The sequence below is a fragment of the Patagioenas fasciata genome, chromosome 3, assembly GCF_037038585.1.
Source record: "Patagioenas fasciata isolate bPatFas1 chromosome 3, bPatFas1.hap1, whole genome shotgun sequence".
Taxonomy (NCBI): domain Eukaryota; kingdom Metazoa; phylum Chordata; class Aves; order Columbiformes; family Columbidae; genus Patagioenas; species Patagioenas fasciata.
Window position 1 is genome coordinate 124,734,310 of NC_092522.1, and position 16,931 is coordinate 124,751,240.

At 59.1% G+C, this 16,931-nt stretch overlaps 1 protein-coding gene across 4 annotated transcripts in view; it reads left to right on the forward strand.

Moving 5' to 3' along the window:
• Positions 1-7,295: 7,295 nt before the first annotated feature.
• SCARA5 (scavenger receptor class A member 5) overlaps positions 7,296-16,931 on the forward strand; it is a 36,484-nt gene continuing 26,848 nt past the window's right edge. For all 4 annotated transcript variants that reach the window (XM_065834563.2, XM_065834564.2, XM_071807204.1 and 1 more), the window contains exons 1-3: positions 7,296-7,568; positions 9,225-9,337; positions 13,372-13,500. In XM_065834563.2, coding sequence (XP_065690635.2) covers positions 9,226-9,337; positions 13,372-13,500 — 241 coding nt within the window. In that variant the 5' untranslated portion in view covers positions 7,296-7,568; position 9,225. The remainder of the gene's footprint in view (positions 7,569-9,224; positions 9,338-13,371; positions 13,501-16,931) is intronic.

The window sequence follows — 16,931 nt, forward strand, 5'->3', positions numbered from 1 at the left end:
CCCGATCTCCAAGTTCCCCTCCCGAACGCCTGGGTCCCTCCCCGAACGCCTGGATCCCTCCCCGAACTCCAGGATCACACCTAAAAACTCCTGGGTCCTTCCCAATTCTTGGGTCCCCGAGGCACTCCTGGGTCCTTCCGAACGCCAGGTTCCCCTCCCAAACTCCTGGGTCCTTCCCGAACGCCTGGGTCCCTCCCCAAACGCCTGAATCACACCTGAAAACTCCTGGGTCCTTCCGAATGCCTGGGTCCCTGGGGCGTTCCTGGATCCTTCCCGAACTCCTGGGTCCCTTTGAGACATCCGGGTCCATCTTTGAAGAACATCCTTCATGTCTCATGTAGCATCCTCAATAAACTCGTGAACTCGTTACCGCTTTCCCATCAGTAGGTGGCACAATCAGAAAATGAACAAGTTTAAACCCCAGAGCTGAGAAGTCGCCCGTGTCCGCTTTAGGAAGTGAACGTTGCCTCAGTTCTCCCTGATGGGAAATGTTCCGGCAAATGCTGCTCCATCTTCAGCCCGACTCCTACGATGGGTTTGCTAAGAGGGTTCTCCAGGCTGCTCAGAAGAGATGGGCAGCAGGTTGGGGATCCCATGCCCTTCGTGTGCAGCGAGCGAGGTTTCACGGGACAGGAGCATGATGCTCATTCCAAACGTGTGACGACCTGTCTCGTTTGTCCCTGCTGCGGCGTCCTCGGGTGTCATGTCTCCACAGCTCCACATGGCCTGGGAGGCAGTGGCATGGCCAGGATTGGTGCTGTGCAAGGCTGAGGACGAGGACACCAGCAATGGCGTCTGGGCTGCTCTTGGTGGACAATGACAACCCGTCCATGGGCGATGTGGGGTGACAACCCATCCAATGGTGATGGGGGGTGACAACCTGTCCGTGGGCAATGGGAGGTGACAACCCATCCAATGGTGATGGGGGGGTAACAACCTGTCCATGGGCAATGGGAGGTGACAACCCATCCAATGGTGATGGGGGGGTAACAACCTGTCCATGGGCAATGGGAGGTGACAACCCATCCAATGGCAATGGGGGGTGACAACCTGTCCATGGGCAATGGGAGGTGACAACCCATCCAATGGTGATGGGGGGGTAACAACCTGTCCATGGGCAATGGGAGGTGACAACCCATCCAATGGCAATGGGGGGTGACAACCCATCCATGAGTGATGTGGAGTGACAACCCATCCAATGGCGATGGGGGGTAACAACCTGTCCATGGGCAATGGGAGGTGACAACCCATCCAGTGGGTGATGTGGGGTGACAACCCGTCCAATGGTGATGTGGGGTGACAACCCATCCAATGGTGATGTGGGGTGAGCTCTGCAGCAGCGGGCTGGCACCAGAGTGGCAATCACAGCTCATCCATCACTGAGCTCAGGGCATTCGGGGCGAGATGCTGGAGTCATGGCCAAGGTTGATGACCAGAGCCGCTGTCCTGGCCGCGTCTGAGCAAACAGGAACGTGGGAGGAAGGTTCCAGTGAATGCTTGTTGCGATAGGACACGGGGGGGATGGTTTGAAACTAAAGGAGGGAGATTCAGGATGGATGTAATGGAATTGTTTGTGTTGAGGGTGGTGAGAGCCTGGCCCAGGTTGGGCAGAGAGGTGGTGGATGAACCATCCCTGGAGACATCCTGTTAAATGTCACAGTCCATTCGGTGATGGACTCATGATGGTTCTTTTACCTTGATCTCAGAGCACTGAGACTCCTGAACTCCTGGGTCCCTCCCAAACTCCTGGGTCCCTCCTGGACTCCTGGGTTGCTCGGGTATTCCTGGGTCCCTGGGGCACTCCTGGGTCCCTGAGGCACTCCTGGGTCCCTCCCTGAACTCCCGGGTCCCGAACGGACACCTGGGTCCCTCCCCAAACTCCCAAACGCCATGAACTACTCTGTCCTTCCTGAACTCCTGGGTTCGCCCCCAAACTCCTGGGTCCACCATGAACTACTCGGTCCTTCCTGAACTCCTGGGTCCCCCCCCACGAACTTGAGGATCCCACCCGAACTCCTGGGTCCTTCTGAATTCCTGGATCTCCCGAGCATTCCTGGGTCCTTCCCGAACTCCTGGGTCCCTTTGAGACATCTGGATCCATCTTTGAAGGACTTCCTTCATGTCTCCCGTAGCATCCTCAAGTAATAAGCTCATGAACTCGTTACCGCTTTCCCGTCAGTAGGTGGCACAATCAGAAAATGAACAAGCCGCCCGTGTTCGCTTTAGGAAGGCGTCTTAATTACTTGATGAGTTAATCATAAAAAGGGGCAGCTGGGCCAGTTGGCCTGAGCAGGAGAGTGTCCTGGAGGGCTGGACAGACGGACATGAGGTTCTCAGGACATAGTTTAACACCAGGGCTGGGTTATAGTTAGACTCCATGATCCTAAAGCTTTTTTCCAACCACAATGATTCTGGATTCCATAAGAGCAGCTACAAACCCACCTGGAACACGTTGAGGTGCAGATGAGGAGGGAGATGTTTGGAAAAGCAAAGGAGCGGATGAGGAGCTGGTTCCGGGATCTCATGGGCAATGCATCAAAACCCGCTGTGATCAACCCAGAACGAGTGGAGATGGATCAATGGCCGCGCTGGTGGTCACTGCGATGGGGTGAAGTTCCATGGACGCGTGGGACACAGCTGCTGAGGTGACAAAGCGACCGTGCGAGGAGCCGGTTGTTTTGCAGAGTTATAAACCTGATGGTATTTGGTGTTTGGCTACCATATCTGCTACCAGGTTGTGTTTCCAAAGCCAATCAGACTCTTTGTTCTGCTTTCAGGAAGGCTTTTGTGGTTGTTAAATACCTGCAGCAGAAATTGCGTGGGCAACAAAGATGCTGAAGGGAGTGGAGCATCTCCCGTGTGAGGAAAGGCTGAGGGAGCTGGGGCTCTGGAGCTGGAGAAGAGGAGACTGAGGGGGGACTCATTCCTGGGGATCAATATGGAAAGGGGCAGTGTCAGGAGGATGGAGCCAGGCTCTTCTGGGTGACAACCAGTGACAGGACAAGGGGCAATGGGTGCAAACTAGGACACAGGAGGTTCCACTGAAATTTGAGAAGCAACTTGTTGGGGGTGAGGGTGTCAGAGCCTGGCCCAGGCTGCCCAGGGAGGTTGTGGAGTCTCCTTCTCTGCAGACATTCAAACCCGCCTGGACACCTTCCTGTGGAACCTCAGCTGGGTGTTCCTGCTCCATGGGGGGATTGCACTGGATGAGCTTTCCAGGTCCCTTCAACCCCTGGCATTCTGGGGTTCTGTGATGACTCCTTGCCTCATGGCTTTTATTTTCTGCATGGAAACATCAAATCAGAAACCCTGGATAGAGCACTCACTTCAGGCTTTTACACTCTGTTTTCTGAATTCTTTGAAGGCCACTTAGCAATCAAAGTGCTTTTTAAATAATTCTCTGTCTCTCAGATTTTTGCTGAGATAACGAGCTCTGGACCAGCCCCAGGTGACTTGCATTTGGACTCAATCCCCAACCAGCTTTGCATCTTCTCCCTCTACAAGCACCATTTTGGGTTTCCAGGCAGTGATTTCCTGGCTTGGTCCTTTTTTGGTTCCTGAGCTCACTTTGCTCTTCTGCCCCATCCCTGCTCAGTGTCTCAGCCCATTCGGTGATGGACTTGTGATGGTTCTTTTACCTCCATCTCAAAGCGCAAAATTAAGGCGACCAAAATGCCAAGGGGTTATGATTCAATCAAGCAGTGTTGCTTTATTAATTTGCCCATAAAGCGGCACATGATAGAGAGAGAGTAAGAAAAGGGAAAAGAAATGGGGAAAAGTAAAGGTAAAGATGAGAAATGAGGTTGCATTTACCACCAATCCAGTTCCAGAAGCTCCCTCTGGTCTCCGGTCCCGTGCAGTCCGGCCGGTTCTCCATCGTGGTTCGGGATCCTCTGGTGGGAAGATCTTCAATGGTGTCCATTCTGGAGTCATCTCTTATGCTTCTTCACCCCTCCTCGCTCCCATTGTTTCAGCCCAGTCTCCACCTTTGTTTCACAATCCAGACTTAACTGCGCAGGCTCAAAAGATCCACGCTTTCTTCTGCCAGCGCTTACGTGTCCAGTGTTCAGGGGGATTTCTCTGGTCTGTTGGGTGACCTCAGGACCCTTGGTGAGTTTCTGGGCATGCTCCTTGTCGTTGGCCATTGTTTGGGGGAGCAGACGGGGGACAGGTGTGACTGAGGCTGCGGGTGAGGACACATCTGGATGGCAGCTGTTGGCCCTGGGTCGAAGGGACCCTCACGACAATTCCTTTCAGGAGGTGGGGTCTGGTTTGGCTGAAGCAGCAGGTAAAGCTCACACAGCAGCCATTGTGAGCAGCAGCCCCCCCGTATTGGAGAAACCAGTGCAGCACAACGCTGCTCCTCGGGCCGCTCTCCAAGTCACTGCCCATGGGTTCTTTCTGTCAGGGCCTCGGTTCTCTATGTTCTTCATGGTGATGACCAGGCAAATACTGCTCCATCTTCAGACCGACTCTCACAGCCCCCGAACGCCTGGGTCCCTCCCGATCTCCTGGGTCCTTCCCAAACACCTGGGTCCTTCCCGAACTCCTGGGTCCCTCCTGGACACCTGGTTCCCCTCCAGAACTCCTGGGTCCCTCCCAGACTTGTGACTCCTGGGTCCCTCTTGGACACTTGTTTCATTCCCGAACACTTGGGTCCTTTTTGAACTCCTGGGTCCCATTCCAAACTTGGGAGTAGTTCCTGAACTCTTGGGTCCCTCCCAGACTCTTGGACCTGCCCGAATTCCTGGGTCCCCTCCTGAACTCCCGGGTCCTTCCCAGGTGCCTGGGTCCCTCCAGGACACTTGGGTCCCTCCCGGACTCCTGGGTCCCTCCCCAAACTCCTGGGTCCTTCTCCAAACTCCTGGGTCCTTCCCTGAACTCCTGGCTCCTTGGGGTACTCCTGAGTCCCTGGGGTTTTTGGCTGTGCCGAGGTCGGAGGCGCCGTCACCAGCGTCACAAGGTGGTGGTGTCAGCAGGTGACAGTGGGAACGATGGTTCCTGGAGCCAGATGGTGCTGTTGGCTGATGCTGTTGTTCTCTGCTGGTGTAGCAGCAAATCACCCAGGTGCTGGAGAACGTTCCCACCGAGCTCAGCCTGACCCTCCATCTGTGGGACCAACAGGTTGGGTGCTGCCATGTATGGACCAACTCCCATCTGGATCTTGGTCCCAGTACGTTTATGGCTTCCCAAAGGGTGTGTTGTCATTGTCACTGCCCGGCTGATGGCGCCGGGAGGACCGAGTGGCTCTGCCATCACCGTGATGGGTGCTGAACCAGACACAAGCAGCGGTGACCCCGCCGTCCCAGTCTGCCCAGTGCTGGCTCCAGCCACATTCCCAGAAGGGGAGCAGTGCACCCACAGACCCCCACCCCAAGGGGACAGCAGTGACCACCCTGATGGTGTCACCAAGCCAAGCCTGTCCCCACCAGCACTGTAGAATTGCTGGAGGGTGCTTGGCTCTGCTTCAGGACCAGGGATGGGATGGGACAGGGCTCCTGGGGACCCCAAGTGGCCTGGGAGAGCCGCAGGATGCACTGGGGAGCAGGCAGCACCCCAAAAGCAGCGAGGAACCTGCAGCAGCACCTTAAAGCATCCCCCCACCTTGTTCCCACCTAGAGATTGCCCACAGTGGGTGCACATCCTGCGCCCACGCCAAGAGCAGCAGTGATTTGGGGGCAGCTCAGCATATTCCCTCTGCTCCTCCGTGCCTCGGTTTCCCCCGGGTGCAGCGGGGAACAAGCACCCATCCGCTCTCTGGGGGCTGCGGTCGCTCCTGCCCACCGTGGGCTGAGCTGCTGGGGAACTGGGCCGCGATGGGAGAGGGACATTGTGGAGACCCCCTGGAGCTGGGACACGGAGCGCCCCACGCACCCCCCTCCTGCCCCAGGGCCAGGGTTTCTGGGGAAACTGCTCCCGTGAGCCGAGCACACTCGGGGGACCCTCCTGTCCCTGTTCCCCAGGGATGCTCCTGTCCCGGTTCCCTGGGGATGCTCCTGCACCCCCCAGGAGATTGTCCTGCCCTGATTCCCCCAGGGATGCTCCTGCCCCACTGATTCCCCCAGGGATGCTCCTGCCCTGATTCCCCAGGGATGCTCCTGACCTGATTCCCCCAGGGATGCTCCTGCCCCCGGCCCCAAGTGATCCTCCTGCTCCAGTTCCCCCAGCGATGCTCCTGCCCCGGTACCCTCGGGATGCTCCTCCACCCCCGGGGGATCCTCCTTCCCCGATTGCCCCGGGGATGCTCTTGCCCCGATTCCCCGGGGGATGCTCCTACAACCCTCGGGGACCCTCCTGTCCCTGTTCCCCGGGATGCTCCTGCCCCACCCGGGACATGGTCCTGCTCAGATTCCCCCGGGTATGCTCCTGCCCCGATTCCCCCTGGGATGCTCCTGCCCCCCACCCCGGGTGATCCTCCTGCCCCTGTTCCCCCGGGGATGCTCTTGCCCTGGTTCCCCCTGGGATGCTCCTACACCCCCCGGGGGATCCTCCTGTTCCGGCTTCCCCCGGGATGCTCCTGCCCCCGTTCCCCCAGGGATGCTCCTGCATCCCCGGGGGATGCTCCTATCCCGATTCCCAGGGGATGCTCCTGCCCCCCACGGGGATCCCCCTGCCCCGCTTCCCCCGGGGATGCTCTTGCCCCGATTCCCCGGGGGATCCTCCTGTCCCTCTTCCCCCGGGGATGCTCCTGCCCCGGCCCCCCCGGGATGCTCCTGCCGCACCCCCGCCCCGGGTGATCCTCCTGCCCCTTGTTCCCCGGGGAATGCTCCCGCTCCAGCTCCGCGGTGGATGTTCCTGACCCACCCCGGGTGATCCTCCTGCCCCTGTTCCACCGGGGATCCTTCTGCCCCCGTTCCCCGGGGATGCTCCAGTTCCGGCTCCCCCTGTTCCTGCCCCGGTTCCTCACGGATGTTCCTGTCCCGCCCCTCCCCCGGGATGTTCCTGACCCCCCCACCGTGATTCTCCCGCCCCTTGTTCCCCCGGGGATGCTCCTGTTCCGGCTCCTCCTGTTCCTGTCCCGGTTCCCCGGGGATGCTCCTGCCCCGGCCCCCCCAGGATGCTCCTGCCCCCATCCCCGGGGATGCTCCTGCTCCGGTTCCCCCGGTGATGCTCCTGTTCCGACTCCTCCGTTCCCGCCCCGGCCCCCCCGGGATGCTCCTACCCCACCCCGGGCTGCTCCTGCCCCGGCGCCCCCCCGTCTCCCATTGTCCGGGGCGGCCCGGGGCCGGCGAATGGGCGGCGGGGGCGGCCCCGGAGGGTGGGGGGTGTGTGGACCCCGCCCCCCGTCCCGTTCCCCGTCTACAAAACGCTGCGAGCCGGGCGCTCTGTGCTCGCAGGTTCCGGCTCCGCAGCCTCCGCGCCGGCCCCACGCGTCACCCACCCCCGGGACCCCCACCCATGGGAACGGCGGCCCCTCTGCGCCCGGGGGGAGCTGGCGGTGAGGTCGGGGGCTCCCCTTGCTGTCCTCGCCCCCCCGCTCCGGCCAGCATGTTGCAGCCTGGGGACTGAGCCGGGAGACGGGGGAAGGGGCCACGGGAAACTCGCTCCCGCGTGGGTCCGCCCGGCAGGTGGGTGGTGTCGCGACGGGGGACACGCGGCTCCGGGCAGAGGGGGAGCGGGATGAGGGGTGCGGATGGGCACCCCTGCGTGGGGTTGGAGCGGGGGGGCTCCCTGAGCATCCCTGCGTGGGGACCCCCGGGATGCAGGAGTGGGGAGCAAGGTCTGAGCCCGCGGTGCTGTGAGACCCCCCCGGTCACACCGGTGATGTCCCCCCGTGGGGCTGGGGATGCTGCTCCTGGCCAGGGTGGTCCCTGTGCCCAGTGTTGGGGGTCCCCATGGAGCACAGCACCCGTGTGCTGGCAGCTGGAGCTGGGGGGCTGTGGGGTGCAGGGTTGAGTTTGGGAGTGCTCAGCAGGTCCTGCTTAGGGTGTGAGTTTAACTCCTTCCCCACCAGAGCCCTGTTGGGGGCTGATTCCACCCCCCTGGCTGGGCCCTGTGACAAAACCTTGGTGGCAGTGGGGGCACAACCCCCCCAGGCCCACAGTATTTGCTGTAGACATGGGACCAGCCCAACTCCAGCCTCCTGACCAGAGGGGCAGTGGCAGCAGGATCAGGCCGCTGTGCTTGGCTCATGGTCAGGATGCTGGGGGTGCAGGGGTACCCCGAGTCCTTGGGGTGCAAGATGCGCTGGGAAGCTCATGTAGCTACAGTGGGCTCCCGTCTCCCCAGCGCTGGAGAGGGACCCCAAGGCTGGACATCTGCAGGGTGCGTGGTCGAGCACGGGTGGGTGGTAGGAGCCCCGTTTTGGCCAACAAAGGGTTTGTGGTGGTGGGGAGCATCTCTCCGAGCTGTGAGGTGGTGGTGGACCTGTGGTCCTGCTGAGCCCCCCACCAGCTTCTCCCTGCGCTCGCTGGGAAGGTCTGGGTCTCACTGGGGGCTCTGCTGAGCCCGGCCTGAGCCACGGGCAGGGGAAGAAGCTGCAGGCTGGGATGTGGTGGCCAGTTTTGCCAAGCAAGAGCAGAGAGCTCATAGGATAGAACCATAGCATCGTTTTGGTGGGAGGAGACGCTCAAGATCATCAAGTCCAACCATAACCCACCCCTGGCATTGCCCCATGTCCTGAGAACCTCATGTCTGTCTGTTCAACCCTCCAGGGATGGTGACTCCAGCACTGCCCTGGGCAGCCTGTTCCAATGCCCCACAGCCCTTTGGGGAAGAAATTGTTCCCAGATCCAACCTCAACCTCCCCTGGCGCAACTTGAGGCCGTTTCCTCTGCTCCTGGCGCTTGTTCCTGGGGAGCAGAGCCCGACCCCCCTGGCTCCAAGCTCCTTTCAGGCAGTTCAGAGATCAGAAGGTCTCCCCTCAGCTCCTGTTCTCCAGCTGAACCCCCCAGCTCCCTCAGCTGCTCCCATCACACTTGTGCTCCAGCCCCTCACCAGCTCCGTTCCCTTCTCTCCACTCGCTCCAGCACCTCAAGGCCTTTCTTGGTGTGAGGGGCCCAGAACTGCCCCCAGGATTTGTGGTTTGGCCTCCCCAGGTCCTAGCACAGGGGAAACTTCACTGGTCCTGCTGGCCACACTATTCTTGATAGACAAGGTCCCCTGGCAGCAGGTCCATGTTCTCAGCACCATGGTGCCAACACCATGCAGGATACAGGATTGGCCATGTCAGGGCACACCACAGCCACTCAGCACCATCTCACGTGCCTGCTCTGCTCCACCAGGATGGAGAACAAAGCCATGTACCTTCACACCTTCAGCGAGAGGGAGAACGGCTCCATCTTTGAGGAGCCCTTCGAGGGAAGGAACCTCTCCAAGCTGAACCTCTGCGAGGACGGTGAGTGTGGGCACCACGTGCGGATGGGTCTGGGGGGCTTTGGACCTGGTGGCAGAAAGCTGGGGAGCTTCTGGGGGGGATGTGGGAGCTTGGATTGCTCAGGGAGCAGCTCAGCCATTTTGTGAAGGTGTGTGGCCTGAATTGGGGGTTCAGCTCCAGCTGTGGGTCCCAGGGGACCAGAGCAGACGAGCGATCTTGGTGTCTCAGTGATGAACCTGTGTGTCTCAAACAGAGCAGGAATCTCCTCTCCTGTTGGCCCCATGGGGAGAAATGCTCAGGGAATCCCACTGCAAGGGGGTTCTGTCTGTGCCTCCTCTCCTGTCCCCTGGTCTGCTCTGATGGGCGATGACCAGGACCTCCTGTGGTCCTGCCCTGACCTGGGCTGTGCTGTGCTCCGTGGAAGGTCACTTTGCTTCCTAAAGGCTGAATTTTGGGGTGTTTTTTTGGTATTTTTTCTCTTCCAAGCCTCTGGTTCTCTTGCACATGGTTCTGTCCAGTGATGCTTTGCAGTGGGGACGGAACCCCTGGGGAATATGGGACCTGCTTGTACCTGCCACACACCTGAGCTGGCTTCCACCTCCACCTCGGGCCTGCGGAGCTTTTCCCTTTGCTTTTGCCACACAAAATGCTGTTTGTGTTTCACCAGACCCAGCAAACAGCCCTGGTGGATTTTTCCTGATGTTTTGGGAGCAGCTGGGGTGGCGGAGCTGGGTGCTCAAGCAGAGATGTGAGGTCCCCTCTGCTGGTGGCTTTGCTGAGAGACCTGTGGGGCCACTGGGGAACTGGTGGTGTTCTGAGCAGCCTTCCCAGCACTGCTGTCCCCACCACAACCAGGGGATGGCGGTGATGGAGGATGTCCCTGGGATGTGATGGAGAATCCTGAGCACTTCCAGAGGGCACGTCCTGGGGCAGGAACAACCCCAGGTTCCAGTATAAATTGGGGAGCGACCTGCTGGGGAGCAGTGTAGGGGAAAGAGAGCTGGGGGTCCTCGGGACAGCAGGGTAAGCATGAGCCAGCACTGGGCCCTTGTGGCCAGGAAGGCCAATGGGACCTGGGGTGGGTTAGAAGGGGGTGGTCAGTAGGTCAGAGAGGTTCTCCTGCCCCTCTGCTCTGCCCTGGGGAGACCACACCTGGAATCTTGTGTCCAGTTGTGGCCCCTCAGTGGAGGGAGGGATGCTGGAAGAGCTGGTGTCCCCCAGGACCGAGGCCACCATTCCCAGCAGAGACCTTGCCCTGGCGTGGGCAGGGTTCGAGATATCTCCCTGGCTTCGGCAGTTTTGTGACGGGTTGTCCTGGACCTTTGAGGACATAACTCCCCATAACTCACCCTGGCCCTCCAAGGAGTCACAGGATGGTTTGGGCAGGAAGGGAACTCATCCAGTCCAACCCCATGAGCAGGGACATCTTCCCCAGCTCAGGTTGCTCAGAGCCCCGTCCAGCCTGACCTTGAAGCCCATTGCTCGTGGGGCTGCACAGACCAAGGGCAAAGTCAACCCCGTGAGCTCCATCATGAGGATGGGACCACCCGCGTCCCTCAGCGTGGGGTTGAGGACCTGCTTGCCGTGACCCCCAGGTCATCAGCCCTGGCTCCCCCAGAGCTCGGGGATGCTGAGTCCCGGCTGCTTTCAGCCTCGCACCCTCTGGATCCTCATCCTCCCGCTCCCCTGGGCATGGGCAGGGGGAGGAAATATTTGCCGTTCCCCTTGGTTACGGGCCGGAGCGCGGCCGCGGGCTCCCCGGAGCAAACCCCGTGCGCAGCTGCGGCCGGTCCCGCTCTGCCCTGGGGAGTGGGTGGATCGGGGCACGGGGCCAGCTCCTCGGAGCCTCCCAGAGCCTGACATGAGTGTTAATGTCAGAAAAATATTGCAGTTTTCCCTCATTCGGAAACCCCTCGGCTCCATCTGTTTGGCCGGTGACAGTGAATGGGAACCGCGTGCGGGTAACGAGTTGCAGATGGGGGGGTTTGGGGGAGAGGCGCAGCCTTTAGCACCTGAGCTGGGGCGCTCGAGCACCCGTGTCCCCGCGGGTCCCCTCGGGTGTCAGGCAGCCTGACATCAGCACTCCAGCGTTTCCCAGCCAAAAATCGGGGCAGGGTTATGCGATACACCCTGCGTAACCCTTCGCTGGCTGGAGGCGTTCGCACAGCTCCAGCAGGACAGACACATGGACCATCAGCTGGGGGCAGGCTGGGACACCCCAGCCCCTTGTACTGCCTCTCCACCTGGTTTTGGATGATGGGCTGAGGCCAATTGTCTGAGGTTCACCAAGGCCGAGTGTTGTGTCCTGCACTTGGATCACAACAACCCCATGAACGCTGCAGCTGGGGAAGAGCGGCTGGAAAAGGACCTGGGGGTGCTGGTGACAGCGGCTGAACACGAGCCAGAGTGTGCCCAGGTGGCCAAGAGGCCACAGCACCCTGGCTGGGACCAGCACTGGGGTGGCCAGCAGGCCCAGGGCAGTGACCGAACCTGTGCTGGGACCTGGGGAGGCCAAACCGCCAATCCTGGGGGTGGTTTAGGGACCTGGGGGGTTCAGTTGGAGAACAGGAGCTGAGGGGAGACCTTCTGATCTCTGAACTGCCTGAAAGGAGCTTGGAGCCAGGGGGGTCGGGCTCTGCTGCCCAGGAACAAGCGCCAGGAGCAGAGGAAACGGCCTCAAGTTGCGCCAGGGGAGGTTGAGGTTGGATGTGGGGAACAATTTCTTCCCCAAAGGGCTGTGGGGCATTGGAACAGGCTGCCCAGGGCAGTGCTGGAGTCACCATCCCTGGAGGGCTGGACAGACGGACATGAGGTTCTCAGGACATGGGGCAGTGCCAGGGCTGGGTTATGGTTGGACACATTATTTAGGGTCTTTTCCAATCAAAATGATTCCAGGGTTCTATGAAACCTCCAGAGTGTGGGGGTTTTGGACTCTTCCTCCACCTTTTGGTGTCTCCTTGGAGACATCTCAGATCTGGCAAGGAGCAAACCCGATAGGCGATAATTGACCTGGCATGAAGTTGCTGGTTCTTGGCAGCTCTCGGAAGCCTTGTGTTTCTGCGAGGGTCCAACACAAAAACGCAGGCACCCAACACCCTGCACCCCATCCCAGCACCATGGGGTCGTCCAGAGAGCCAAGGCATCGGGCTGAAGCATCCCGGCAGCCCTGGGTCTGGGGCAGAGGGATGGGCATCTATACATAATAAGGCTCTGACTCCTCAGACCACAAGCTGGCCCAGATTTCAACATGAGTTGGGTTTTGAATGTGTGCCAAGCCCAAAACCAGATGATTTTTCCCAGTTGCTGGGTTCATGGCACAGGAGCCTTCCCTTGTCTTTCCTTACGTTTTCCTCCTGGTTATTTTATTCCTAAAACCCACCTCCTTCTCACCCAGCTCTTGCTGCTCATGGCAGCATCGAAGAGGAGCTGGATGTCAGCAAGGACAGGTTTGGGCAAGCAGGGCTGTCAGGATCCAGGTGTCTTAGAATGATTTGGGTTGAAGGGACCATTAAAGCTCCCCCTGCCATGAGCAGGGACATCTTCACCAGCTCAGGTTGCTCAGAGCCCCGTCCAGCCTGGCCTGGGATGTCTCCAGGGATGGTTCAGCCACCACCTCTCTGCCCAACCTGGGCCAGGCTCTCACCACCCTCAATACAAACAATTTCTGCATCATGTCCGGCCTGAATCTCCCTCCTTTAGTTTAAAACCATCACCCCTTGTCCTATCACAACAGGCCCTGCTCAAAAGTCTGTCCCCATCTTTCTTATGGGCCCCTTTTAAGCCCGGAAAGGCCGCACTAAGGTCTCCCCGGAGCTTCTCTTCTCCAGCTGAACCCCCCAGCTCTCTCAGCCTGTCCTCCCAGCAGAGCTGTTCCAGCCTCGCATCATTCCTGGGGCTCCTGGACCCAAATGGACGATCCCGACCCAGGGAACATCATATGGATGAACACCGTGGCACGCAACGCTGTTTCCACACCTGCAATGTGTTCTCCAAGTTATATTCGCAATATTTCCCGCGGTGGGAGGTGCTCCCCTGACTCCCCGCTCTGTGCGCAGGTCCGGGCAGGACGGCGGAGGCAGCGGGGCGCTGCGGCCGGCTGGGCTCCCTGGCAGCGCTCAAGTACGCCGTGCTGGGGCTCTACCTGCTCGTCTTCCTCATCCTCGTCGGAGTCTTCATCCTTGCAGGTAAAGCTGCTGCGGCTCCCCGGGGCGACGCTTCCCCGCGCACTGCGAGTCGGGTCTGGCCGTGAGCATGGCACCGTGTTTCTGGTGACACCGTGGTGGCATTCGGGAGGGTTTTTCATCTACCCAGAGGAGAACATTATGGGATCCGGCAGAAGCGGGGTGCAGAAGCAATGCCCGCCTTGGGCATCGCCTCCGTTTCCAGCTCCCTGGGGACAATGCCATGAGCACGATCCAGTGGGATCGTACCGCGTGTCTGGAGCAGTTTTGATTAAAGCTTTGAGGCTGGAGGGTCCGAACACCGTGTCCCTGGGGATGGTGAAGCTCAGGAGCCCCATGTTCAGGGCTCAGGTTGTTCCCAGGGCTGCCAGGTTGTCGCTGACTGTTCCTCGGGGTGAGGATGGCGCTACAGGCAGATGTTATCCCTGCACAGCACATCCCTCAAGGCTCCTGCCACCTCCCTCTGTGTTTTAGGGAGCGCAGGGCTGGGAGAGGCGCTGGCAAACACCCATCATTGCTCTCAGCTCACCCCCGTGTACACATCCCGTGCGCTCCATGTCACCACTGGTTCATTTCCCCCTCATCGTGCTGGGAAATCAAGGTTGAACCCACAACCCCATTACCCCCCTTGCACCCATACCACCCCGTGTGGGGCTCTGCTGGCTGGGGAGGCTTGGAAACAGCCTCAAATTGGGAAACACCACCACCAAGGACCAACTCCTCGCTTCCCACCCACCTCCTTCCCCGCTTTAACCCCAGCACCCACGGGAGAGACATCAAAACCCCTCTTTTCCAGCCCCAAACCTCCTTTGGGATGGTTTTCCTCACCCTGCCTACTGGGGGGTGATGGATTTAGTGTTTAACTCCAGCTGCTGGCACCGTGGGAGCAGCTCGTGTCTTTTGCACAGGGTGGATTGAGTTTGTTATTTCTTGGGCTGTGGAAGGGACGGAGAAGGTTTCGCTGGAATTTTGAAACCTCTCCCACTTATTTCTTGCGTTACATTGTTTGAATGTTGTTGTTGGCCGGCGAAACCCCGAGCGAGAGATGCTGTGAATTGTGCAAAGAGCTCGGGACGGACGCTCTTGTCCCGGGCTGAGCTACAGCTGCTCACCCCAAAGCAGCTCCAGCAATAACAATCACATTGTGGCATCTGGAACAGCTGGGGGTTCATGGTCATGGGCATCTTTAAAGCCTTATCTCCCGGAGTCCCGCGACCGGGACTTTCAGGAAGACCCCAGTGAAAACCACTTTGGGTTATATGCTGCAATCTTGGAAAAGAAAGGACGAAATGAAGAGAAAAATCATCTTTTCATTATTGCTTTCCGGAACTTTAAGCCAAGCCTCTGGCTTTGGCTGTGCCCGGAGCTTGTCTTATCCCATAAAGAAAAACCACAGGCACAGGCTGGTCTGGCGATGGGCTGAAGAGCAGCTTGTTAACCAGAGACCCTGTGCAGCCCATGGAGACAACCCTGGTGTCCCCAGCTTCAGGCTGACACCTCGGTGTTGGAGCTGATGGTCCTGGAGGAGCAGGACTGGGTACTCCTGGGTACCCTTAACCACGGAGGGCATGGAACATCGCACTTAGTGCTCATGGAGAACAGACACCAGCATCCATCATCCTCCATCAGAGGGGAAGATGCCCAGAATTATACAGCATTTAGTGAAGAAAACTTGTTCTCACCTCCACCTTGGGCTGGGGAGCGCTGCTCACCATGCTGGAAGAGGACCATCCCGTTTTGGTGCCACCCTTGTCCCCTCGCAGCCGCGGTGATGTCCCTGCTCCGAGTGACGAGTGTCCAGCCCACCTCTTGGAGAGGGACATGGAGCTGTTACACCCCAGCTGCCCCCCAAAAAACAAGGGGGACGGGGAAACTGTGTCCCCGGTCCGTGTGCCAGCGTCCTTCACCCAGGGCCAGCAGCACGGAGCGGGGATGCTCCACCTGCCTCTTGTGCTGCTTCCCACCCTGCTCACGGAAAAGGGGGAAAATTCCCCAAAAGCCTCCATGGAAAGCACGTATGTGTGCAAACACCCACAGAAATGTGTGTGTCTGTGCAAACACCCACGGAAATGTGTCTGTGCAAACACAGGCTTGCACACCCCAGGGTACTGCCTGGTAGGGCTGGGGTGTTGCAGGAAGCATCACCCCCCTGGAGATACCCCCAGACATGCTGGTGTCCCCAGCTTGACAACCTGGTACTTTTGGGAATGCAGCTGCCCCAGGCACCATTTTGGGCAGGTGTCCTGCGGCTTGCAACACCCCCCCGTGGAAATGGGTTAGAAAATGAGCAAACTGCTAAAAATACCGGGACCCACCTTGGAGCTGCGGAAACAGGATGTTTTCAGCAACACAGCCGGAGCGGTTTCAACACAACCTGCTTTTAATATCCTCTCTCACAAGCCTGGCAGCAGTTTTCTGGCTCCTGGGGACGCACACGCTCTGTCTCCCCCTGCACTCCCCCCCCCCCCAAAAAAAGGCACCTAGCCCGAATTTAGGAATCTGATCTCGCCTCCTTTTTGCAAGGTCTGGGTTGAATCCCAGCCACCCGCATGCACAGACCTGCACTGTGGTGTTTGAACCCCAATCCTCACCTGGCCCCGTGCCCGGGAAGCCCAGGCAGGGCTCGTTAGGATGTGGCTAATAAGCCAAGCACCTTCATGTGAGCATCTGAACTGTGCACATGGGTAGATATCCAAGCTGCATCCTATCTCCATGCTTCAAGGGTCAGTTCTGGGACCTGTGCTATTCAATATGTTCATCAATGACTTGGATGAGGGACTGGAGTGACTGTCAGCAAGTTTGCTGGTGACACCAAGATGGGAGGAGTGGGTGACACTGGAAGCTGTGCTGCCATCAGAGACCTGGACAGGCTGGAGAGTTGGGCGGGGAAAATGTAATGAAATAGAACAAGGACAAGTGGTAGAGTCTTGAATGTGGGCAGGAACAACCCCAGGTTCCAGTGTAAGCTGGGGAATGAGCTATTAGAGAGCAGTGTAGGGGAAAGGGAGCTGGGGGTCCTGGGGACAGCAGGGTGAGCATGAGCCAGCACTCGGCCCTTGTGGCCAGGAAGGCCAATGGTACCTGGGGTGGGTTAGAAGGGGGTGGTCAGTAGGTCAGAGAGGTTCTCCTGCCCCTCTGCTCTGCCCTGGGGAGACCACACCTGGAATCTTGTGTCCAGTTGTGGCCCCTCAGCTCCAGAAGGACAGGGAACTGCTGCAGAGAGTCCAGCGCAGCCACCAAGATGCTGAAGGGAGTGGAGCATCTCCCGTGTGAGGAAAGGCTGAGGGAGCTGGGGCTCTGGAGCTGGAGAAGAGGAGACTGAGGGGGGACTCATTCATGGGGATCAATATGGAAAGGGGCAGTGTCAGGAGGATGGAGCCAGGCTCTTCTGGGTGACAACCAGTGATAGGACAAGGGGCAATGGGTGCAAACTG